The sequence below is a fragment of the Myotis brandtii genome, unplaced genomic scaffold, assembly GCF_000412655.1.
Source record: "Myotis brandtii unplaced genomic scaffold, ASM41265v1 scaffold693, whole genome shotgun sequence".
Taxonomy (NCBI): domain Eukaryota; kingdom Metazoa; phylum Chordata; class Mammalia; order Chiroptera; family Vespertilionidae; genus Myotis; species Myotis brandtii.
The window spans coordinates 1,354,169-1,379,782 of record NW_005370710.1 but is presented as its reverse complement, the minus strand read 5'-3'; the positions used below and the strand labels follow the sequence as shown (position 1 = coordinate 1,379,782).

At 51.2% G+C, this 25,614-nt stretch overlaps 1 protein-coding gene across 2 annotated transcripts in view; it reads right to left on the bottom strand.

The window, feature by feature from the left end:
• CNTN4 (contactin 4) overlaps positions 1-25,614 on the bottom strand; it is a 387,684-nt gene that overhangs the window by 76,500 nt on the left and 285,570 nt on the right. For both annotated transcript variants that reach the window (XM_005881887.2, XM_005881885.2), the window contains exon 6: positions 13,621-13,716. In XM_005881887.2, the coding sequence (XP_005881949.1) occupies positions 13,621-13,716 (96 nt within the window). The remainder of the gene's footprint in view (positions 1-13,620; positions 13,717-25,614) is intronic.

The window sequence follows — 25,614 nt, the reverse complement described above, 5'->3', positions numbered from 1 at the left end:
TATATATATATTATTGATTTCAGAGAGGAAGGGAGAGCGATCCCTTTTTTTAAATCTTTTTTTGTTATTATTGTTAATATTTTTTATTATTGATTTCAGAGAGGAAGGGAGAGCGATCCCTTTTTTTAAATCTTTTTTTGTTATTATTGTTAATATATTTTTTTATTGATTTCAGAGAGGAAGGGAGAGCGAGAGAGATCCCTTTCTTTTATCTTTTTTGTTGTTGTTAATATATTTTTATTGACTTCAGAGAGGAAGGGAGAGGGAGAGAGAGAAACATCCATGGTGAGAGAGAATCGTTGCTCGGCTGCCTCCTGCACGCCCCACGCTGGGGTTGAGTCTGCCATCCTGGTGGCAGTTTTCCCACAAGAACTGGAGATTCTACCCAACAGCACAGCCCTCTGCGCTCCATCTGGCGAGTTTCAGGCAAAGCCAGCCACCTCCGAGCATCGAGCACCGGGTCCCCTCCTGGGAGGGTTGAGAACAGGCCTCCCCCTGATTAGCTCCCATGGCTGGAGGGGCCCAGGAGCACCTCCACAGTCAGTGCAGACATTAGAGAGTCACCTCCCAGCCCAGCATTAGTCCGCCCGCCCCTCCCCCAGGAATCAAGTCCAGGAAACTGTTTTTTCTTGAAGACATTTTTCAAAACTGTTGCTAGTGGCTACCGTTTAGTAACTAGGAAGTTGTATGGACCACAAATATCAGAATAAAATACATCTGCTTGCTTATTTCCCTAATCCCAACTAAAAAAAAAGACCAGAAGACCAAAACTCAGACCTGTGCTCCATAAGGAAAGCCCATGAAACACTAACTTCCAACAACTAAATCCATCGGACGGGAATAGCCCAGGTGCTGGAGGCTTGTGGGGTCGAATGTGTGTGTAAGTGCTCTGAGCCATAAGCACACTGACCATTAAAAGTTAATCATTTTAAAAGTAAAAATAAAAAACATACTCAATTAGCTTGCTGTCCAGCCTGTTTAAAAGTAAGTTAATCACTGTGGTGTCACTGCTTCTGTGGCTTACGTGACTCTAGTGAGAGATGAAAATAAACCTGAGCTCACATTGCAGCGTTTTCTAAACTGGGGCTCCCCCTCCCCCTGCAAAAAACAACCCACGAAACTGTGGTCCCTGGACTAATTATTTACTGTTAATAAGTCCTCTACGCACAGCCCACACCTGCCAAATGTAAAAGAATTACAGGACCAAATGACCTTGAAAAGCACTGGGTTAAGCAAAGTTTAACAGACTAGCAATTTCTCCTTTCCCATCTTGTAAGAGATCTTTAACACGCCAGTGACCTTGAAATTCCTTGGCGGCTGCTTAAGCAAACTTATTAGATCACAGAATCCTCCTGCCCAACCCTCTTTCAACACACACCGTTTTCCTCAAACGTTTATTATAGGTCACACAGCCGAGGGTGGGAATCCTGAATTAATAATGTGACGACTTCTGGAAACAGTGAGTATCACAGAAGGATTATTAACTATATTACTTTGGTTTGGGAAGATCATTAATTATCATTAAACACCAGCAAACAACAAAATACTCAATGGACGCAACGCGTTCCTCAAACTGCAGTCATGACTTGGCACAGTGACCACTGCGCTGGCGATGAAGGGCACACGGAAGCTGCCGAGGAGTCGCCAGTGGACTGTGCTGAGGATGGACACCGACAGCAGCTGGACACGCGACCTTTGTCAATGCTGGGAGCCCGTGAGTGCAAAGGTCAGCCAGAACCTCTTGGCTGGAGCGCCGGGGAGGTCATGTGGCGCTGAATGCCCTGAGCCGATCCTGCCAGGGCGAGCCCAAGTCTATTGCTATCGGAGCCAAGCGTCACTGCAGCGGGTCGCCCCCCAGGCCGTCAGCATCCTGACCACAGCCCAGGATGCACGGCAAACAGGAGCTCGGCGCCGCCCCAGCAGGAGTGGCCCCCGCTCACTCGAGCCCCTCGGGCCTTCGCGCGGTGCTGCTGCTCACCCACACCCCACAGGTTTCTTTCGCTTCTCTGCCCCCACAAATTGCTCTGAAGTGACAGACCGTTCTCGTCGCACCGGCAATTTGTAACAACGGCGCAAACACACGCCCGGATGCAATATTTAAGACACCACGAGGCTCCTGGCGCTCAGCCGGGACACGGGACTGTCTGTGCGGCGACACCTGTGAAGGCGGGAGGGTCCGGCCGGTGTTGTGACTCGCAGCAGCCACTTCAGAGGAAATGAACCGGACCACACGCTCTTTGTTCGTTCCCGGTTCCGTGGCTCTGGGCCCCAGGGACGGGTGCCTGGTGTTGTTTATTGAAAAAGGCATCAACCAAGTGCTTTTCAAACGCGGTCTCGCTGAGCACATTCACCGGCTCACGTCCTCCGATGGACGCTCCTCGCTTGTTCTCAGCTCATTTCTTCCTGGAGTTGACTTTCGCTTCATGAAGTTCTGAGGTCCGTCCCGGGGGGAGCAAAGATGGCTTTCGGAGACGCCTTTCTTAACCCTTCAAGTTTTAAATCTACAGGAACCTCAGTTGTACAGGTGAGGACACTGGAGTGGGAGAAGGGCCGCGGCCGGGTCAGTCCCACCTGGGGACAGGCAGCGATGGGTCACCGCAGGCTCCGACGCAGACACGCTGGTTCGTCAGGAAGCCGGGGGTCCTCGCAAAGTTCAACCTGAGTTACGAGTATCAGGCCTCACCTGTACACCGAGGGGTCAAGGAGAGGAGCTCTAATCCCTTCCAGTGTTAAGATTCTGATTCTAGATTACACCACTGAGTCCGACTTCCGGTTTTGACAAAGGAGGAATGTGGGGTCCAAAGAGACCCAGTGACATGCCAATCATCCCCAGGTAGTGATTGGCCAGGTCACGGACTGGCACTTTTATACACACACACACACACACACATGCACACACACACATGTGCACACACACAAGTTACACTTACTTGAGTCAAGCTGTGTTAGTGGGAAAAAGATCATATCATTAACAGTAAGGAGACTGGGATTCTAGTCCTGAATTGTAACCCACTTTTGCACGGGTGGATCATTTTAAGGGTGTGAGAGAGTGGCCGTGCCTTCAGGTAGTTGTACCAACACCTGCCCTGACGTTAAGCTGAGATGTGTGTAAGCAAGTAGACGTGGGAAAATGTGCTCGGAGTGACCCGCCAGTGGAATGGGGCATGTGAACGCATTCACTGTTTATCTGTTGCCCAATATCAGCTCACGCTCTTTATCACTCAACGTGGCGGTGGCGGTGGGAGAAGACGGTGGGAAAGGGGACACCTCCTAGTAGGTGCCAGACCTCAGTCACTGCCTTTGGGTCCGGCTTCCAATCCCCCCTTTATGGCTCACTTCTTATTTTCTTGCTTCTATTTTATTGAGTAAGTTGGAGGGGTATAGATTTTCTTTAAACCTGTGTAGATGGAAGTCAAGAAATTTAACTTGAAGGCAATTTAACATATTGGTTTTTAAAATATATATATATTTTTATTGATTTCAGAGAGGGAGGGAGAGAAACGTCAGTGATGAGAGAGAATCATGGATCGTGCCCCATCCCACCTTCTCTCCAAGGAGTCGGGTCCTGGGGCTGGGGAAGGGTTTCTCTGAGCAGCATGCAGGTCCTGCTGTTGACTCGAATTCCACAAGTGCTTTTGCTCCTGTGCCTGTTCCACCACTCTCCCCCCTTCATGGGTCACTTCTGGTTTCCTTGCTTCTGTTTTATTGGGGAAGCTGGGGGGCGGGGGGAAGCCTTTCCGTTTGCCTGTCACTGGCCCGAGAACATCCTGCCATGCTGCCAGCTCCAGGCTCCCTGCCGCTCCAGCGCAACCCACGGCCACCCCCAGTCAGGACTTCTAAGGGCAGCGCTGACTCACCCTCCTTCCCACGCAGCCCTCCCCGAGCCCCACTGCCTCCCACACAAAGTGAAATGCATCTAGCTAGCAGTCAAGTCCTTCCAAATGAGCTGGCCTCAGCGTTCCACCTGCTCCCCCTGGAACTCCATGCTCTGGGCAGTGCTCCGCACGCCAGGCCTGCAGAACTCTCGGGGATCAGCAGTCCTGATGGATTTATTCACGCAACACACGCTTACTCCCTCAGGGGGCACCTTGAGATGCAAAGAGAAGGCACTCTGGGCCGGCTCTGCCCACCTTGTCTTGGCTTTGAGAAGAGAGATCAGTTTTTACGTTTTGTGTGTGTGTCATTGGCACTTCTCAAAAAAATTGTATTGTAAGGAAGGTTCATAATGTGGCGTAGGAAAACAGTCAAATGCAAAGAGAAGGCACTCTGGGCCGGCTCTGCCCACCTTGTCTTGGCTTTGAGAAGAGAGATCAGTTTTTACGTTTTTTGTGTGTGTGTCATTGGCACTTCTCAACAAAATTGCATTGTAAGGAAGGTTCATAATGCAAAGGTTCATAATGTGGCGTAGGAAAACAGTCAGGGATCCAAAAGAAAACAGGAACATGATCTACAAAATTCTGTGAGAAAATTCTAAAGAGGACAGTTCACAGCAAAGCCCGCCTGCTTGAAAAAACAAGAGAAACCTCAGATAATCTAACTTTATACCTAAACGAATGAGAAAGAGAAGATCAAGCAAAACCCAAAGTCAGTAAAAGGAAGAAAATAGTAAAGATCACAGTGGAAATCAATGGAATAGACACTAAGAAGACAATACACATTTTCAACGAAACTAAGCGCTGGTTCTTTGAAAAGGCAAGGAAAATGGACAAACTGGTAGCTAGACTCACCAAGAAAAACAAGAGAGACAGGGCTCAAAAACAAAAACCACACCAAAATAAAAAATGGAAGAGAAGAAGTTACAACCGATACAACAGAAATGCAGATCGTAAGAGAGGGCCAACTAGACAGCTGGGGAGAAGTGGGCCGGTTCCAAGATGCAGACAGTCTTCCAAGAGTGAAACATGAAACAAAAAACAGAACATCTGAGTAGACACGAATGACTAGAAGCGAGGTTAAATCTTTAAAGAAAAACCTCCCAACAAACCAGAGTCCAGGACCAGATGGCTTCACAGGCGAATTCTACAATAAATCAAAGGGGTGATGCCTCTCCTGCTTGGACTCTTCCGAAAACCTGACAAGAAGGGAACACTTCCAAACTCATGTGATGAGCCCCCGTGACCCCGATGCCAAAACCAGACAAGGATGCCCCGGAAAAAAAGACAATTACAGGCTGAGTTTGTGACACACACAGATGCAAAAATCCTCCACGAAATGTTAGCAAACCGAATTCAGCAATACACACCATGATCAGTTATAAAGTCAGTCATGGGATGAGACGTATGGGCTGGGCCTGGTGGCAGATGGCCACTGGCCGTATTGGGCGATTATCTTGCAATGTATACACATGCTGAATCACTACAGTGTGCATCTGAAGCTAATATAATGTTGTACACCAGCAAATCGTCATTAATTCCTGCTTTTCTTGTCACAGCCTCATCAACATCTCTCTTATTACTTCCAGAGCAGCAATTTCTGGGCAACAAGAGGATAAAAAGAAATATTCAGCTGGAGTGCATTCACAGGAATGATGACAAATTTTGAGTAAATGGTAGAAAATGCCAATTAAACTATAATTTTTTATATTCTGAAAGGAATGAAGCAGCCACTGGACAAGCTTTGAAGCAATAGCATCCGTGCCCGCAGAAGTCACCGATACACAGCCTCTTCCCCGGGTTACTAAACAACGCGACACCCTCTTCACTGAGAGATGGGGCCAAAAATGCACACCATTGACATTGACATTCAGAGCATGAACTAACCCTCAATCAAACGTGCCTTCAATGTAATAATGCAAGATGCCTTTTCCCGTGTCTGCCCTGTGTGGCACCAATGCAGACTGAAACAGGTCACAAAAGCTGGGCCTGGGGGTCTATCAGAAAGGGACTTGTCTTGCCTGGCCGGTGTGGCTCAGTGGTTGAGGATCGACCTATGAACCAGGAGGTCACAGTTCGATTCCTGGTCAGGGCACATGCTCGGGTTGCAGGCCAATCTCCAGTAGGGGGCATGCAGGAGGCAGCCGATCCATGATTCTCTCTGATCATTGATGTTTCTCTCCCTTCCTCTCTGAAATCAATAAAAATATATTAACAACAACAACAAAAAGATTAAAGAAAACAAAAGAAAGAAGGGGACCTGTCTTTCCCCAAAGAGAAGTACTTTGCCTTTTTACTTGGACATTTAAGAACGAAAGCTATACACTGACCGCGACGGCCAAGCTGCACTGCGGCTGACAGGACCAGATGCAAGATTCGTCCTCCCTGAGTCTGGTCCGCTGGGCACTCTTCTTAGCGCTACTTCTTCAGGGGTTTTCACGGGAGCCAATCATATTCCAAGGGCTGGACACGGGGGTGGGGCGGAGTCCCATGGAGACCAATCCTGTTACCTCACCTCTCAAGGGGGGCCTGGTGCGGCATTACATACTGGTCCTGGTGCTTTGTTTGTTTCTGTTTGTTTGTTTTCCTTGGCGTTTTGTTTTATTGGATTTAGTGCTGACTGGGGCAAGACGTGGGACCCCAGGCCCCAGTGTCTGTCCCCGACTCTTCTCACAGCGCAGATGACAAGACAGGCCGGAGGAGGGGTCCTCCCTGGCACTTTGTGATCTTGGCCAAATCAACCAGCAGAAACTTCGATTTCCTCACACATAGGAAGGGCTAACCCTCTCCTTGGACGAGCCTGATGACCAAATAAGAACATACTCAGGAGAACGATTTGCACACCAGGAAACGCCACGCGAGGGTGAGAAGTCGTCCTGTGACAATGGCAGCAAAGACTTCAACTTGACCGGGGCTCTGCCGAGTGGGCTCTGCCTCCAGAGGGCTGGGCTGGGTCTGCGGGAGCCCGGGGACTCGGAGCCAAAGGGACCCCAAGTGCTGTGGGGTGACTATCATGGCACAAGCCTGAGTGCTGGAGACACCCCCGTGGCAGATAACAGGGTGCTCCTCCGGACGGGGGCTCGGACGGGCGAGGAGAGAATCCACGGAGACGCATAGCGACTAAGGCACCGCTCCCCACCACGCTCGTCCCAGGGAACCCACAACTGCAAAGTGAGTATCACTTTACCAAGTTCGGTGTGTTGTCATGAAGACTACATTCAACAATACACGCAGAAGCGCTCAAGAAACCACAGAGCCGCATCCTGCAGAGAGGGATTAATATTATTACAGGATAGAAATTACACGCGCAGCCACACCTCACCCGGAACGGGCCTCCTTCACGTGGGTGGGCGTGAAGCTAATTACCTCTCCACAACAGTGCCCGGACAAGACAACACCGATGCTCTTAAGGGAATGCTCGCAGCCGCGCACGCACCCACCTTCGCTTTCCAGCGCCTTGCCTGTCGCTCTACATTGACTAAATGTTGGACAGATGTTCAATAATTGACACGGCTTATCTTCCTCTCGCAGGCTCCCTTCCCACTTGCTTGCCAACATTTCTAGTCGCTATAGCAACTGTAAACATTAATGATTATTCTATCATGCCAAGGGGATTTAAACACATTCTTAACTTAAGAAAAAAGAATCCCTCAGGGGGAAAAAATCTATCCATCTCTGGGAAGATGAAAAACATTTACATTTACTAGTAAAGTCCTTAGTTATTGCATTTATTAGAGCTAAATACACACACCTACTTCTTTAGTTTCACGTAGGCAGTTGTGGGGGCTTGAGAAGCTCAGGCTCCTCGTACACAAGGGAGAAAGAATTCATCTAGAAAAATGATAACAGAGCAGGGTGGGGGCTCTAGCCGGTTTGGCTCAGTGGATAGAGCGTCAGCCCATGGACTGAAGGGTCCCGGGTTTGATTCTAGTCAAGGGCACGTACCTCGGTTGCAGGCTTGATCCCAGGCCCTGGCTGGGGAGTGTGGGCGGAGACAACCAATTGATGTGTCTCTCTTACATCGATGTTTCTCTCTGTCTCTCCCTCTCCCTTCCACTTGATCTAAAATTCAATGGAAAAATATCCTCAGGTGAGGATTAACCAAAAAATAAAATAAAAACGGAGAGCGGGGCGGGGGTGTCTGTCCCCTGGAGGAACCTGGAGATGAACAGGAAGCCAGCACTCACTGCGTTCATTTCCTGCCGGTGAACCCGGGCCAGGTCCGTGGACTAGGCGTGTTGTAACTGCCACGCTCACGGTACACCAGTTTTTTCATTGACGCCTTAACATTGAAAGATTGTACTTAGAATGGGTATTTATGGCTTCTCATGCAAAACTGAAAGACCAGGCAATACGGAGCCTGTATTTTTTCTTGGCAAAAACTGGCCCTGGGTGAGCGGCGAGTGGCGAGCAGCTGGCTGGTGTGACGGGGGACATGGTCTCCGCCTGACCTCCCTTGTCTTATTCTTTACACTCCGGCCTTCCCGGCCCTTGGAGACGATAGTTTTTGAATCTGCCTGAACCCCTTTCACACGTTACATGCTTTCGCAAACCTAATCTCCCTGAGCCCATCCGCCCACCCACCTGGCACCCTTGCTGCGTGAGAAGCAGGGGCGGCTGATGGTGTGTCCCACGCTGCCGGACTGGACTGGCCCTGGGAGCTGCCCTTCCCCCAAAAAACAAAAAGAACAAACCAGTGAGAGACCAGGGCAAGCTCAACCGGAAAACAAGAGGCCAGAAGAAGCCATCAAAATCTTATCTTCCTTCATGTCTACGTTTTTTCCCCCTTAAAACATTACTGTAGCAAAATACACATAAACTGCACCATTTGCACCACTTCTGTGCACACAGTCCAGTGGCGTTAAGAACATTCAAACTGTCGTGCAACCAGCCCCACAATCCACCTCCAGAACTTGCCCGTCACGGTAAAATGAAACTCCGTGTCCCTTACGTCTCCTCCCTAATCGTTCATTCACCAAGTGTCAGCGTGTACTGGCTGTGGCAGGCATTCTCCGAGGGCAGGCACGACCAGCCGGGTCACAGTTCCAGGGGACCCTAAACCCTAACCCCTCACCACGTTTCCAGGAGACTGGACCCGTGGGCCATGGTGTATCCTCCTCTACAGGGACGCGGCCCTGGGCGGTGAACATGCCTTAGAAGAAGATGTCAACTGCAGAGCTTCCCTCCAGCAGGTAAGCTCATTCCAATGTTTCATCGCCATTTCTCTCCCCGTCTCAGAGGGCTGACCCCCATCCCGCCCCCGGGAAGGGGCGTGTGTTCTATTCCACCCAATCAACGTTTTCTACCCCTCCCCACCCCGCACCCTCCGCGGCAGGTTTAGGGGTGGGCATATGCCTCAAGCTGGCACAGGAAGGTCCCTTTTGAAGCCTTTGCTGCAATCATTGGGAATAAGGCATTTTTTACTGCTGTTGCTTAACCTGTGGTGAGAGCCAGTTTGATGGACAGATTCCTCACACTGTGGTTGGAGAACGAACTTCCAGCCGTGTCTAACGGGAATTTGATGCCAATAAACCCACCTTTGCTTCCCTCCTTTGGACTGGACTTTGTCACTTGCAAGCAAAGAATCCTGAGGCACAACCATTAGACCACAGACAGAACATAGAAGAGCGTTATGTATCTTCACAAGCACAGACGTCTGTGCTGGAACTCCACCTTCTTCATTCTACTTAAAACACATCGTTCCCGCCTGGCCGGTGTGGCTCAGTGGTTGAGCATCAACCTATGAACCAAGAGGACCTGGTTCAATTCCTGGTCAGGGCACATGCCCGAGTTGAGGGCTCAGTCCCCAGTGTGGGGCGTGCAGGAGGCAGCTTATCAATGATTCTCTCTCATCATTGATGTTTCTATCTCTCTCTCCTTCTCCCCTCCTCTCTGAAATCAATAAAAATATAAAAAAACAAAAACAAAAAACCCCCAACATGGTTCCCCTGGCCCTTCCCCGGTCCTGCGGCGGCCCTGCCACTCCCTGGGCATCTTCTTCGCTGCTTCTTCCTCGGGTGCCTACCCAGCCTCAGTCCAGCTGAGAACACGGAGCCCACACTAGGATCTCCTGCCGTTGGCTGTGGACCTTGGGCAAGTCACCCCAACTCTCTGGGCTGTCGGTAGTTAACTCTGCCTGTGGGAGCACGGGGTGGGGGGTCAGGTAGGGTGGTACTCCTAGAGCCCACAACTAGGGCATGTGCCCTGACCGGGAATTGAACCGTGATCTCCTGGTTCATAGGTTGACACTCAACCACTGAGCCATGCCAGCTGGGCCGTGTTTCTGTTCTGATTGCCTCCCTGTTCTTTCTTTTGCCATCCACATCTAAGGTGAACTAACAAACAATCCAACCAAGATCTCAACAGCAATTTTTGACTAAACTCAGGTAATTATTTTTTAACAATTAATTAGAAATGCATTTAGCTGTCTGTGTTAGGAGAGTTCCTTTGCTGATATGTAAGGAAATAACGCGTTCAAAATAGCTGGGCTATATCTCCAGGGAGCCGACGAAGCCGTCAGGACTCTGCGTCTTACATAACATCGGGTGTGGGTGTTGTGCTTTATCTGGCTACGGGCTGTCACTGGGCTGGAGAAAGCCAGCCATTAGCACGGCATCCGTCACTCCATGTTTCCGGGAACTTCGCCGGGGAGAGCAATCACCTGCTCTGGTTTGTGGGAGCCCGAGGTACAGGTGCCAGCGGCCTTTTCTCCTGCCACCCCCCGTCGACAGCATCCTGGCACCTGAAAGGAGCAGCGTTGCTGGTGGGCAGGGAGCCCATGGCTTCCGGCAGGGCGGTCCATTATTAATGGAGAGAGTCACAGGGTGGTTATGTACGGATGTCAGACCTTCCAACGCCCAGGGCGCCCCGGGGACGTGGCTGACAGGTGCTGGGGGCAGACCTCGGGCAGGCCTCATTAGTCGCTCCCAGGGCCGGCTCCGGAGTGATGAAGAGGCAACCGCTCCCAGGGCTGGGCGTCAATGGCATCCCAGGGTCAGCACCCTGAACGCTTCCCAATTATTTATTTATTTTTTTTGCAAGACACAGGGTGTGGATGGCACATTCATCCTACCAGCCTGTGGACCGAAACTCACAGCTTTCATATTCCTCACACTCACCGCCCACAAAAGCCACTCCCTCCTCCACTAATTGAACCCGATTGTTTCTGGCTTCTGATAAGACAGGCTGGGGGGGGTGGGGGGGAGGGGAGGCAGGTGTTGGGCTGTTGGGTCAAAGTGTCCAGAAGAGCCCTTTACATGCTTGTGCCTCCTTTGAAAGATATGACCTCATCCACAGCAAAGGTGAGAGTTTCAGAGCTGGGGTGTCGGAGGATTAGTTTAGTCCTACCCAGTCTTATTCATCCTCATTCTGGAAAGTTCCGCATAGCCACATGCATGCCGCTGGGCTGGAGCTTTCGGGGTGGATCCTGACATTCAAACTGGAGAGGCCACGTGCTGAGCAGGGGACTGCCTTCGATGGGGCCCGAGCACAGACAGGATGGCACTTCCTGCTCACTGTCCTCAGCCCCGCCCCGCGGAGGGCACTCAGGCTCGGCTCTCGCGCCGTCTGCGAAGCCGGGACATCACGAGGTGACTCGTGTTAACTGCATTTCTGCTGCTAAAAGACGGCTGCCGGGCACGTGGATTTTGTGGAGACTCACGCGAGGTGCACCCGTGGGGAGCAGATTTGGCAGGGTGCCTGCTATACAATACAACATGCCCGGTTTCAGATCGCGGCCAATGGCAGGCGCCGGGCCGCCGACTGGCCACCCTCTGCCTGTTTCTCCGGTTGATGTTTAGTGACAAGTGCCACATCTATCCCGCCGAGATGAGTGCAGGGATGAAAACAGAAGCTCCGTCAGCTTGAACGGAAAGTTTCCTAACCCGAAAATGAGCGAGCCCTCGTAGCGTGGCGTAACCCACTCCCCCCAGCAGTTTTCTGACCTGCTACAGAGCCGCTGGGGACGCGGATGTTCTTCCATCCCCCGCAGAAAGTCACTGCCGAGTGCAGGCCGAGCGCACAGCACTGCACACCTGCCCCAGCAACACAGCGAGGACCCGCCAGGGGACGCAGGACCGACAGCCGCCTGCCCGCTCACTGCCCACCCAGGCATCTTCCCTGACAACCCCTCCAGGCAGGAAGCGAGGCAGCTGCTTTAGGCCGGATGCCCAGAGTGATTTGCAAATGGGAGACCAGTAATGAAATAGCCCTGTGGTTTGCAGGAGGCCCTCGGTCCACGCGCGGTAGACACTCCTCCATGCAGTGCAGACGCTTTCTTGCCCCAAACGCCGGGACGAGCATGCTTTTTCGGAGAAGGAGGTAACGGACAGTGGAGAAGCGTGTCCTAAAATGTGGGCTGGGAGCAACCTTGGAGGCCTCTAAGCCCCACCATACGCTGGGATTTTTAAACGTTTTGTTTTAGAAATTTTCCAATATATCCCAATGACAACACTTGAGAGAGTGGTACGATGCATTCCGCTTCATCCATTACCCGCCCTGATAGAGTCGGACTTGTCTCTTACCCCCTCCAGCTGTGGGGGGTCATTTAGCAGGAAAAGGAAGTATCTCCCTTCCATTCGTGATTACTTTATTTCATAACTTTGTTCGTAATCGTGAATATGAGAAGGAGTGAAGCTGGTACTCTTTTTGGCCTTTGGAGTTACCTGTACTTTTAAACCCCCCAGGCCCCCACTTAACATACATAGCCCCAAATGGCAGTTCATGAATTGCTGGGGCGATTCATCTTCACTTAGGCAAGGCCTCAGGGGTTTGTCTCCTATAAAACAGAGATACGTAAGGGATCACCAGGTTGGGTAAGAATTAAATTGGTTAATTCATGTAAAGCATTGAAAACAGTGCCTGACACGTGTGATCCCAGAGGCAAGCGTTGTGTTCACGGGTGGGTCGCTTCCCCGTGTGCTGCCTGCCGGGTCCCGGGGCCGGGTTAGACTCGTTCCGTGGGTGAGCTGCGGCTTCTCCTCACATCTTGGCTCTGGCACCGGTGATGAGGCCAGGCCTCTCCTTGGACAGTTCAAAGGATTTCTTACAAATTCCATGGCACCTGGAGGAAGTCAGTCTTGACGACTCCCAGCTCCTTCCACGATAACCGGTCTATTCCGGTTTCTGCGTTTCCGGGCTCAGTGTTGCTATTTACACATTTCCAGCGGATGGCTCATTTCGTCCAGATGTTCCAGTGATCGGAGCGGCAGGCACTTTTCTCTTACGATTTTAAATCTCATGTGCAGAGCGATGTGCTCTTTTCAATTCCAATTCCCTGCATTTGTATCTCTCTTGTTTGCCCTTGATTGGATTCGGAGAGGAATGTGCTTGCCTTTTTCCTCTCTCGGAAAACTCTCCGGTGTCGCCTGTGTGCCCCGCCCGTGGCGCGTTGTCACAGCAGCCGGAATGGACCAAGACCGTCTCCGGTCACCATTTCCCAGTCCCACCCACTTGTGCTCCAATTAGGGGTCATTCTTCAAGCGGATTTTTTATGGCTGCCCTCTGTTTCGGGTCTGGTTAGATCTTTGCTTCTTTCTTAAACCCATGTAACGTGGCCCTCCACCCCCACCATCTCCCACCTTGCAATTTCTAATTTCTGTTCAGAAAAACACCTGCCTCTTTAAGAAGGCGTGGACAGCATTCCCCCTGGGCCCAGAGGCACTCTGGGGTTCCCTATGGATGACACTGTCCCCCCAGCTGGTGCCAGAACAGAGTGATGTGCGGCGGGCACCGGGCGGGCTCTACTCACCTCCGGAGTGGGCGGGCGGCCCGCACAGCAGCACCATGCCCTGGCCCTGGCGGACAGACACCGTGCTCCTTGCTCTTGTCTGAAAGTTCTCGAGATCTGGGGGGAGAAAGAGAAGAGAGGGTTTCACACGGAAGTCCCAGATGCCAGGGGAGCGGCCAGGCTTCCAAGAGGAAGGCCTGCCGAAACCCAGCCTCAGGCACCTGCATGGGGGGATCGGTGAGCCTCTCCTCACGGATGCTGCTCTGTCCCCCGACTCCACGTCCACACCGCAGGGCAGCCCCTCATCACAGGGGCCCAGTTAGATGCAAAGCACGTAACATGAAATGAGAACTTTAAAATATATGTATTTTTATTGATTTCAGAGGAGAATGAAGAGGGAGAGAGAAAGATCAATGATGAGAGAGAATCATGATCGGCTGCCTCCTGCACGCCCCCTGCTGGGGATCGAGCCCACAACCCAGGCCTGTGCCCTGACCAGGAATGTTCATAAGGCGACACTGGGCCACTGAGCCACCCCGGCCGGGCTCCTTGTGGATTCTGGACGTGCATGAGGTGCTATCCAGGCTCCGTGTGAGAGGACGCGCCCTCTCTCAGGGAGGCCCCGTCTGGTAGAGAGAGAAGGTACTACAAGCCCCCAAATCGCAGTTGGAGTCACTCAATGACCAGTTGCCACTGAAAATGAGTTAACGTAAGAAATATGATGAAGTAACATTATTGTTTAATAAATGGTTTTTATTCCATCCGCTTCAATGTAAATTGTCTCAAGGAGTGTTGAAGTGCCTTTCGTTTTTGTTGTCTGAGCTCCTTGATGCAATGCCCTCCTCTCAGATTTGCGGTGGGTTCCCAGCCAGGTGTGTCCCGGGGGGGGGGGGGGGGGGGCGGGACTGTGACACTGTCTCCGCCACGCTGGCCTTTTGGGCGGGCATTTCAGGAAGATGACCTCCAGCGAGCGACCCTAACCACGGTGACCTGAGTTAGGTCTGATTAATGTCCCCATTTGACAGACTGGAAGAGGGGCATCCCAGGGCACCTATTAGAGGCTGTGTGGTGAGTGATGGAGAGGCAGCTACACAGGGGGCGCCTCCACATGTGGGCTGGGCACAGCGGCAGTTCAGGATATTAAAAGATCTACACACACACAGGCTTCATCACCGCTTCTTTCGGATTTCAGCACGTTTTAAGGTCAGACATTATTGTTTTCACGACCAAAGTATTTATAAGAATCTCACTCAATGTCATCTGGTTGCCGCAGGGACTCAGCAGTTTTGGTGGCAGGACTGACAGGTACCACCTCATCCCAGGAGCCCGGAGACCCCGAGAGCTGAGGACACGTCCATTCTCAGCGCAAAGCCAAACAGGGCTGTCACTGGAATTCCACTTCTGACATAATAACCTACTTTTTAGTCAATGAGCAACGGGGAGGGGGAGGGCAGGACATGAGTTTTTCTCTTCTTTAAGGAAACAATTTCAGAAGGCTTCAACAGGAGATGAAACCAGGGATTTTAAAAACGTGATTACAGCGTGAATCGTGTAAACCATTATCCCTCAGAGTGACACTGAATAAGTCTGAATTGTCATTTCCGCACTCGGGGTCTTCGAACAAGTTATCTGCTTCTGCACAGATATCCCTCCAATCTCCAGAGTCGCATGAAACCTGAGGAGCTGCGAGATAACACAGACCACATCTTATCCAGGTAAAATCCACCATGGCGCTGACTGGGGGAAAAGCACTGAAAAACGGGGGAGAAAATGAGAAATATCTGCCATGATTTTTAAAAATATGTTTTTATTGATTTCAGAGAGAATGGGAGAGGGAGAGAAAGAGAGAGAAACATCAATGATGAGAGAGAATCGTCAATCAGCTGCCTCCTGGACACCCCACACTGGGGATGGAGCTCACAACCCGAGCCTGTGCCCTGACCTGGAATCGAACCGTGACCTCCTGGATCATAGGTTGATGCTCAACCACGGAGCCATGCCGGCTGGGCTGTGTCATGACTTTGAACAGTCTTGTTGAGCTTAAAAAATGGATTCTGGATTCTTCTGTTTTAAGTTTTAAATCCACGCTATTCTACAAGATGTGGGTCGCCAGAATCTATCACATTAATCTGGTATTTGAGGAAATATTTAGACACATTTCTCAGTTAATTGAAATAGATTCCAGATGGCAGAGCCTACCTACACAGGGACCAGGGAGACACATTAGGACAGATCTGTCTCAAAATCCTCTCTGCTGGGTTCTGGGCCTGCTGCTGACCTTGGGCAGGGCTTTCTTCCCTCCTAAACGAGAATACGTGTGCTTTGTTTTAAAATAACGGATGGGGAAAGATTGCATGAGATAATATGTGAAGCCTGGCTGGTGTGGCTCAGTGGTTGAGCGTCGGCCCGTGCACCAAGAGGTCCCGGATCAATTCCCGGTCAGGGCACATGCCGGGGTTGTGGGCTTGATCCCTAGTAGGGGGCATGCAAGAGGCAGCTGACCAATGATGTTTCTCTCTCATCCGTGTTTCTCTCTCTCTCCCTTCCTCCTTCTCTATAAAAAAAAAATCAAGAAAAACATATTTTAAAAAATATTTGAAAAACAGACGTTTCAGGCTACAAGGTTGCTGCTCAAGGTCTAATTGTCCCGCTCACTGAGGGAGGCGGGACACCGTGCCCAATTACATGCCAATCATCCTATTTAAAAAGGGCTCCAACGAGCCAGGTGCTCCGGAGAGGGCTGCACGTGCTAATCCCTGGACACGGAGCCAGGCACAGGCTTAGGAAAGGCTGCCTGCCCCAAAGCGGTCCTTGCAGCTGTAACTACCCACCCGGATGCTAGCTGCTCCCCACCGTCTCCCGATCACAGAACGCCGTGTGTGAGCGGGTATTTCTGGAAGCTGGTGCACCAGGCCAGGCCTTTCCCAGCGATTCCCACACATTTTTTAATTGAGAGTCGCTTGGTCTCCACAGCCTCGGTACTGGGGGTGCTCAGCAGGAATGCGCCTGGGGGCGGAGAACAGGTGCCCACACGGCGCTGGCACCGGGGCCACAGTGCCAGCGGCAACAACAGCCAGACTCGCAACATGGGCTGAGGTCAGGCCGGGCGCCAAGTCTTTTCCTGCGGATCTAATCGCCTCCCAATCCCCAGCCTGCAGGCGACTTAGCTCCGGCTCCGAGAGGCTCTTCCGGCAGCGAGGGCGCCGCCAGGTCACCAGCCACGCCCGTCTCTCTCCAGAGCCCCACGCTCAGGACCTGGGACCAAGCGCTTCTGCCGATTCAGGGGGGGCCGTGGAAAAGGGACTCCCCTGCCTTGCTCCACACACTGGAGGCAGAGGAAACTTCTCTCCGAGTGAACTTACTCTCTTCAGGGAATATGTGAGACCATGCACGTTTCCACGCCGGTGCGGAGAGCCGTCCCCGCCCGAGGCTCTCATTCCTCTGCCTTCCCTCCCCGTGAGGAGCAGAGGGTGAGGTTGGACAAGGAGACACATGGGAACGTCTCTGTGAGGAAGCGGAACCGCTGAGTGGTTCGGGAACGGCTGAGCAGGTCCCCCTGGGCTCGTCCCCCACGCTCTGTGCAGTAGCAACGGAGGATACGGTTGGATGAGCAAGTGGTGGGTATGCGGATGGGAATTAATACCCAGGCCCTGAGGCATCTCACAACGGCTTTGCATGTGGCTCGTTGACATGTGATGTGTGGACTCAAAAAGGAAATGGCTCGCCTTGCCCTGTTGCTCAGCGGTGAGCGCGTTGGCCCATGCACTGCAGGGTCAAGGGTTCGATTCCAGGTCCAGGGCATGCACCTGGGCTGCAGGTTCCAACCCCGTTCAGAGCATGAGTGGGAGGCAACCAATTGATGTGTTGGTGTTTCTCTTGCATTGGTGTTTCTCTCCCTCTCTCTCTCTCTCTACCTCCCTTCCACTCTCTCTATAAAAACAATGGACAAATATATATTCAGGTGAGGATTAACTAACTAACTAACTAACTAACTGGCTCTAATTTTTGGTGTTCATTTCACCCATCAGCATTTTACATACATTCCCCCCCAGAAATCACATGCCAAGGATTGCACACGTTTGTGGCAAATGTGTTTTCATATCATATTTTTTTCTGTGAAAACCACTGTCCTTTATTCTCCCGTGGGAAGGAATACCAGAGTTTTTATTTAAATGAGATTAGAAAATCAGCTCTAATCCTCGGAGTGTGTGGCTCTCGGATAACACAGAGGAAGGTTTAGCAGCTCAACTCCTGAGGGAGAAAAGTGCACAGATGTCTGAAGGCTGCAATATGTGATAAATAATTGTTAAAGACTCTTCATATATGAAAACACCTGAATGCAGACTGCAGAGAATGCCAGAGAGAGGGGCGGGGGGACCACATTTTCTGTCTGGAATGTTATTAAATGTTCGCAGCTGAGGAAGAGGTAGCTTGCAATAAACACCTGGGTGTCGTCTAGAGAAAACAGAAGCGTGAGGGATCAAGATAATTTCTGAGAAGCAGTAAAAGTAGATAAAAGCGTGACTTACTTATCACTGAGGGAGCTCCCATTTCGCAGAAGAGCGGCAGGTCCACTGGGCGGGACCACCGAAGAGGATGGGGAGTTAGTGTTAAGATGGCCAGGGAAGCCCGGCCAGCATGGCTAAGTGGTTGAGCATGACCTATGACCCAGGAAGTTACGTTTCAAATCCCCGTCAGGGCACGTGCCTGGGTTGTGGGCTCCATCCTCAGTAGGGGGTGTGCAGGAGGCAGTTGATCAATGATTCTCTCTCATCATTGATGTTTCTATCTCTCTCTCCTCCCTCTCTGAGATAAATAAAAAAATACATGTTTTCTTTTACAAAAGCTGGCCAGGGAAGAGAGAAGAAAAGAGGAAACAGGATGCGAAGCAAAAGCCTATGGCCATGCTAAAAATCTGACATTAAATACCCCAATTTGTTTAAAGTAAGCGACCCAAATCTGATGCTAGCTGGTGGTTTGACATTGAAAAGTAAGGCAAGTTCATGCCTGGAGATATTTGCATACCAAAGAGCCTTATTACGATTCCTACGTTAATCTACATGAACTTACAAATGACTGGGTCACAGAAACGGCTCATGACCTTGGCCATTCACGGTCCTCTCCGGCAAGGCGTTGGATGTCACCGGAATCCCCGGAGCACTTACTTCCAAGTAGACAGGCCCGCCTGGGAGCTCTCCAGGGTGCTGACCCCACCCCGCAGATGCCCAGATCTCCGCCCGCTTTACTCAGCACAGATACACTCCCCGCTTTCAGAACCGCTTTGGAGTTATGGAGGTGCCTTTTCAAAACCACCGAGGGCTGCGAGGACACCACCTCGCTCTTGTCATTCGCTGTGAAGGGGACCATTCATTCAATCGGAATGCTTCCTCGTAGCAAGTACATAGGAGCAGCATAAATTACTTGGAAGTAAGTTTTGATCAACCCAAAAAGAGACGAAGGGAAAATTTAATCTCTGAAGTAATGGGAAAGGAAAGCTGGGCCGAGACGGTTTGAGAAAGGATTAATGACAGAAAGTCCTGTGGCGCCTGATGTTTATTCATAGGTGATTCTCACTCACTATTCTCTCTGCGTAGGAGGCCTGGAAGGGGAGCGGAGAACAGCGGGAGGGAGGCCAGGTGTGCAGAGATTGCGGACGAATCTGCCGGGTCAGCGTTCCTGCATTTAGCAAAGCGGAGGGGGCGAGGGGCTCCCCGTGTCTTCCGTTCACATTACTCCACACTTTTCTTTCCAGCAACAGGCCGAGGCGAGAACTCAAAATAGCAGCAACTCCATGAAGGAGGTTTCTGAGGCTGCTCTGGGAATTCAATCCTTTTGTAAACATTAACTCCCATTTCCTTGTGTCCGGCCATGTACTGCTCACAACCACCCTAGAGGTAAGTCTTGTCACTAATTTCATTGCCTGGAAGGAAACACTCCACGCCCCAGAGCCTGACCCAGCAGCCCACGCCCTCCCCATCTATTCGACATGGAATCACATCCTACACATAACACCACACGTGCCTTGTCCGACCATCTGAGACGCTCACTTTTCGCCCCTCTCCTCCCACCCGGAACCCTGCCCCCGGGAACACAAACAGGACACCACGTCCCGCCACGGGCACGGCGGGTCCCTGCCAGCAGGGCTGTCCGAGCTCATCGGTGATACACCCCCGTGGGCTGTGCTCTCCCACTGAGAACTCTAACCCCTGAGGGACCGATGGTCACTGTGGTTCGACAGAAACACGCGATTCTTCACTGTGAACACTGCCTGCACAGCCTCTGCCCTCTGAAGATGGAAATTCGCTGTAATTCATTGCAGCGTCCTCCTGAGAAAGGGGCCAGCCTGGGGGCAGAGCGGACCTATTCGAGCTGCACCAGAATAAACGTTCTCTGAAGCGACACTGAAAAGGCACGGGTCGAGGGGTCATCATAAAGTCAGCGGCCTACAGGAAAAGCCCAGGGAGCGTAATAGGACATGGAGATGCCTGGGCCACAGATGGAGACCACAAATCCGTCAGCCGTGCTGCTGGTCAGGGAAACCCGCCTTAAAGTGAAAGAAACCGCTTCGTCGTCAGCATTCTCATTGCATTCCTTTTCTTTGGCTCGTCTTCCCGGCCGGAGCCTGGGGCTCGCGGCTCACTGTGCGGTCTGCCCACCCGTGTGGACGAAATCTTGAACACAGACGGGCAGTTTCTCACTTCCTGTGCTGAACGGAAACCAGGTAGAGGCTCCTGGAGTTAAACTTTTGATTTTTTATTTGAAGATTTTTTTATTGATTCAGAGAGAGAGAGAGAGAGAGAGAGAGAGAGAGAGAGAGAGAGATATGAGAGTGAAACACTGACTGGCTGCCCCTTGCACACCCCCAACTGGGGATCACGCTGGCGACCTGGGCATGTGCCAGACAGGGAACTGAACCGTGACCCCTCAGTGCCCGGGACACGCCCAACCACCTGAGCCCTTGGCCAGGGCTGCCCTCGCGCTTCACTGCGGTGCCTGGGATGCTGGCTGCTGAGCTGGCTGCACACGGGTTACAGTTTTTTAAGGGCATGAAACCGAAGCTCTGCCTGGATGAAATTCCCAGATGACGAGCAGCTGTTATTTATGCTCCATTTAAGTTGTTTGGGCAACTTCAACCATATATTTTTATCTCATTTAATTGCAGTTTTGAAAATAAAGCCACCATCAGACAGGCGTGCAGGCGATGTGTTCTCTCATTATCCACTTAGACTTCCCGTGGCGCTGTCTCACCGGGCCCGTCACACGGAGAGGAGTCGGAGGAGAGGCTGAGACACTGGCGCACCTGCCGCCTTCTGGGAGTGTCACCGCGCCCCTTGCTGTTATTTAGTTATTTATTTATTTAAAAATCATCCCCACAAAGGAGGGCTTTCTTCTTCTTTTCTTAAGAAATATACTTTTATTGATTGCAGAGAGAGAAAGGGAGAGGGAGAGGGAGAGAGATATCAGTGATGAGAGAGAATCACTGATCGGCTGCCTCCTGCACGCCCCACACTGGGGATGGAGCCCGCAACCCGGGCATGTGCCCTGAGAGGGAATGGAACCCTGACCTCCTGGTTCATAGGCCGCCGCTCAACCACTGAGCAACAATGGCCGGGCAAGCCCCTTGCTTTCAAACACACCCACAGGTACCGGAGAACCAGTGCAGACCCGTTCCATACCCGGATGTGCTGCGCAGGGCACAGGCTATGCCGTCCCCTTTAGGCCGGGATAGAGCACGGAAAGCAGAACAAATGAAACAGCCCCTCTCCTCTGCGAGGTGAAAGGAGGTGAAATGACCTACAGAGTGCACACTCACATGCAGTGTCTTCGACGGGGATAACTGCTCTGGGAATAAGCTATGGAAACAGGACAGCGAGTGTGGGCCCGGGACCTTTCGAAGAGGAAGCGCATATACAAGGAGGACCTCCTCCCTCCCGACAGGCTCCGCTCCGGCCCTGCTGGGACGCCCAGAGGCGCTCAGTCCCCAGTGATACGCAGTCCCCAGTGAGGCTGGTGCTTTCTTATTAACAACGGAGGCTGGAGTCTCCTTAGCTCATGGGACACCCGAGGAAACGAGTAAACAAGTGCCTTATTCTTGCCTCTGAAAGTTTAGGCTGGTTTCCCGGCAAACATAAACTTCTACATACCGGAGGCAACGGGAGAGACGTCTAAGTGCGTGTATACATGTACCTGGGATTCCTAAAGGAAGACAATTACATGTACAGGCATGTGAGACAGAGTGCTGCCCCAGAAATCCCGCAGAGCCACAGGGTTTCATAGCTGGGAAGATGTTACTCAGTCAGTGCAGCCGTGTAACAAACACCCCAGAGCCGGGGAGGTTCAACGACAAACACTCACTTCCCCATGTGGATGCTGAGGAGTCTGAGGTCAGGGGCTGCACATCTCGCGTCTGGGAGGAGCTGCTGACTCCTCCTGTGCCTCCCTGGTGGAGAGTTGGGGGGAGAGGTAGCTCTCCAAGGCTCTGCGCCTAAGGCACAGATCCCCTCACGACCCACCTACCTCCCTAAGCCCCACCTCCTACACCAGTGATGGCGAACCTTTTGAGCTCGGCGTGTCAGCATTTTGAAAAACCCTAACTTAACTCTGGTGCCGTGTCACATATAGAAATTTTTTGATATCTGCAACCATAGTAAAACAAAGACTTATATTTTTGATATTTATTTTATATATTTAAATGCCATTTAACAAAGAAAAATCAACCACAAAAATGAGTTTGCGTGTCACCTCTGACACGCGTGTCATAGGTTCGCCATCACTGACCTACACCATCATATGAATTTCAACATATTGGTTTGGGGGGGACACAGACCTTCAGGCCACAACACCACCCTCTCTTCGGCCAGAGCCCCCTCCTCTCCTTCCCACCAGTCATTCCTGGCGTCCTGTGTGGTAGACGCTGCTGAGAAGATGAAATGATCAAACATGGCTCCTGAGCTCAGGAAGCCGCCAGTGGGGATCCGACAGGCGTGTAACCGACTCCGCCCCGAGGTGTGGTGCGGGAAGTGGGCGGTGCTGCACGGTGGCTGGGAGAGGTCCTAGAGAAGAGGAAAGGAAGCTGGTGTTGCCAGGGCGACCCCTCCAGCCAGCTTTCCACGTGCACAGACGATGCACCGGGTGCACGGGATGCAGGATTTGGATCTTGGTTCTAGTTTTTGTCATCACCCTTCCCAAGACCTGGTTCCTCCCCGTCTCAGCCCCTGGGATTGGCGTTTGCTTTCCATGGGGGAAATCTTGCTCAATAGCGACTCTTTAAAAATGTTTTGTGGGCCAGGCTGGCGTGGCTCAGTGGTTGAGCGTCACCCTATGAACCAGGAGGTCATGGTTCGATTCCTCGTTGGGGCACATGCCCAGGTTGCAGGCCCGATTCCCAGTGTGTGGCGTGCAGGAGGCAGCTGACCCATGATTTTCTCTCATCATTAATGTTTCTGTCTCTCTCTCCCTCTCTCTTCCTCTCTAAAATCAATAAGGATAAAAAAATTTAAAAATGTTTTGTGGTGACGTTGCAAAAGGTGAAATCCTCTGTTGCCTGAGAGGGCGACAGTTCATTCTGCAGAAAACGCCCACAGGAGAGCCCTTGTTCGACTCTAGTGAGCCCGGCGTTTCCTAAACTTCGAGGATGGCGTCCTTCAGAGGAGCCCGATGGACTCCCTGCAGGACCGGGGCCACCCTGCGGGCGGCAGGGACCCTGCGGGAGTCTGGTGTGGAGGGGACGCACCAGCCTTTGGAAAGGGAACTCTAAGATGGTGCGGAGCCAGGACTTTGGGGTGCAGCAAGAGAAGAGGGTGAAGCTAAAAGGAAGAGCAAAGCTATTTGCCACCCTCCATCTAACCTCTCTCCCAGGGACTGGAAGGAACACGAGACCTTCTGTGAGGACATGAGGCAGGAGCATCCCTTACACAGTCTCCAAGAAAGGAGCCGAGAGGCCACAGGAAGTGGGGGCACTTACTCATTCTCCTCTGGCGCTGCGGAGCAGCCCAAATTAGATTTCATTGAATTAATGTAGCAACGAGAGAACTTGGGGTATATTTAGCTTGTGTATTAAGTATGGATTTTATTTTTAGATTCCCGTCTTTCATTTGCATGCGTGATTTTTTTCTCTCAGAGAAATAAGGGCGCATTAAAAACCACACTATGGAATTAACAGGGATATTGAAAAGTGGATTTAATCAAGTGGTATTTTTAGGTCAGGGGACGCCCAGAGATTCGGCTTGATTGGCTTCCAGAAACTTCAAGTTCATGGCAGCTATGCCCATGAGTTCTTCAACTTTCCACATTCCCTTTCTAGACAACCTTCAGAGAAAATCCACTAAGAGGTGTCTCCCAGTAGTTCTATTTCAGTAAGAACTGCAATGATAGAGAAACCTTCCAGGTTTGGTTTGTTCAAGGTAAGGGGACCCTGTTTAAGTCCCTGTTTTTGGGGTGTGTGTGTGTGTGTGTGTCCAAAACCAAGCGCATAACCTCATTGAGATGCACTTGGATTTAATTTAAAAGAAAACAAACACCGACTTAACTTCCTTCGTTGTCAGGACAGCCTCCAGCCGCAGTTCTCAGGGAGGACCACCCAGCCTGCTCTCCCCCCACTGTTTCTGAGATTCACAGCAGGAGCAGAAAAGCAATCTTTAAAAGTCTGAGGCGGAGGCGTCTACATGCTCTGCAGTAATGAGCACATAAAAATTAAGTGTAATAAAAAGAAGTCTTACCCGCATCACATTTTACATACATCTAATTCATGTTTGTGTTGATCGTACCCACTTTCTGTGTTTTAATAGGAAACAAATCTGAATGCAAAGCTGGCCCCCCGTTTGTCTAAGCTGAGACTGTTCCTCAGATGTTCAGGGCGCAGGGATCTCCCTGGCGACAGGAAGCTTACAACCCAGCAGGGAGGACAGACACAAGGGAGCAGCCGAGTCCAATCTCATTTGAATTTTGTAATTAAACCAAAGGAAGAGCACCTACTGCTTCTGCACATTGGCGCTGGCCAGTGCTCATGATCACAAAGCCTTTGTCTACTTCCTGGGCAGAATCTGCTTCAAAGATACCATTGCTTGCTTTGGAACAGAAGGATTAGGGATAGGAATATGGTTGGGGTTAGGATTAGGATTAGGGATAGGGATAGGGTTAGGGATGGGTTAGGGTTAGGGATAGGGATAGGGATAGGAATAGGGTTAGGGATAGGGATAGGGTTAGGGTTAGGGATAGGGTTAGGGTTAGGGATAGGGTTAGGGTTAGGGATAGGGTTAGGGTTAGGGATAGGGTTAGGGTTAGGGATAGGGTTAGGGTTAGGGATAGGGTTAGGGTTAGGGATAGGGTTAGGGTTAGGGATAGGGTTAGGGTTAGGGATAGGGTTAGGGTTAGGGATAGGGTTAGGGTTAGGGATAGGGTTAGGGTTAGGGATAGGGTTAGGGTTAGGGATAGGGTTAGGGTTAGGGATAGGGTTAGGGTTAGGGATAGGGTTAGGGTTAGGGATAGGGTTAGGGTTAGGGATAGGGTTAGGGTTAGGGATAGGGTTAGGGTTAGGGATAGGGTTAGGGTTAGGGATAGGGTTAGGGTTAGGGATAGGGTTAGGGTTAGGGATAGGGTTAGGGTTAGGGATAGGGTTAGGGTTAGGGATAGGGTTTAGGGTTAGCGTTAGGGTTAGGGTTAGGGTTAGGGTTAGGGTTATGGCACTTCCCAGGATTGTGTTAGGGTTAGGGTTAGGGTTAGGGTTAGGGTTAGGGTTAGGGATAGGGATAGGGTTAGGGATAGGGTTAGGGTTATGGCACTTCGCAGGATAGTGTTAGGGTTAGGGTTAGGTTTAGGGTTAGGGTTATGGTACTTCCCAGGATACTGTTAGGGTTAGGGTTAGGGTTAAGGTTAGGGTTAGGGTTAGGGATAGGCTTAGGGTTAGGGATAGGGTTAGGGTTAAGGATAGGGTTAGGGTTAGGGTTGGGTTAGGGTTAGGGTTAGGAATAGGGGTTCTTTCCAGGATAGGGTTAGGGTTAGGGTTAGGGTTAGGGT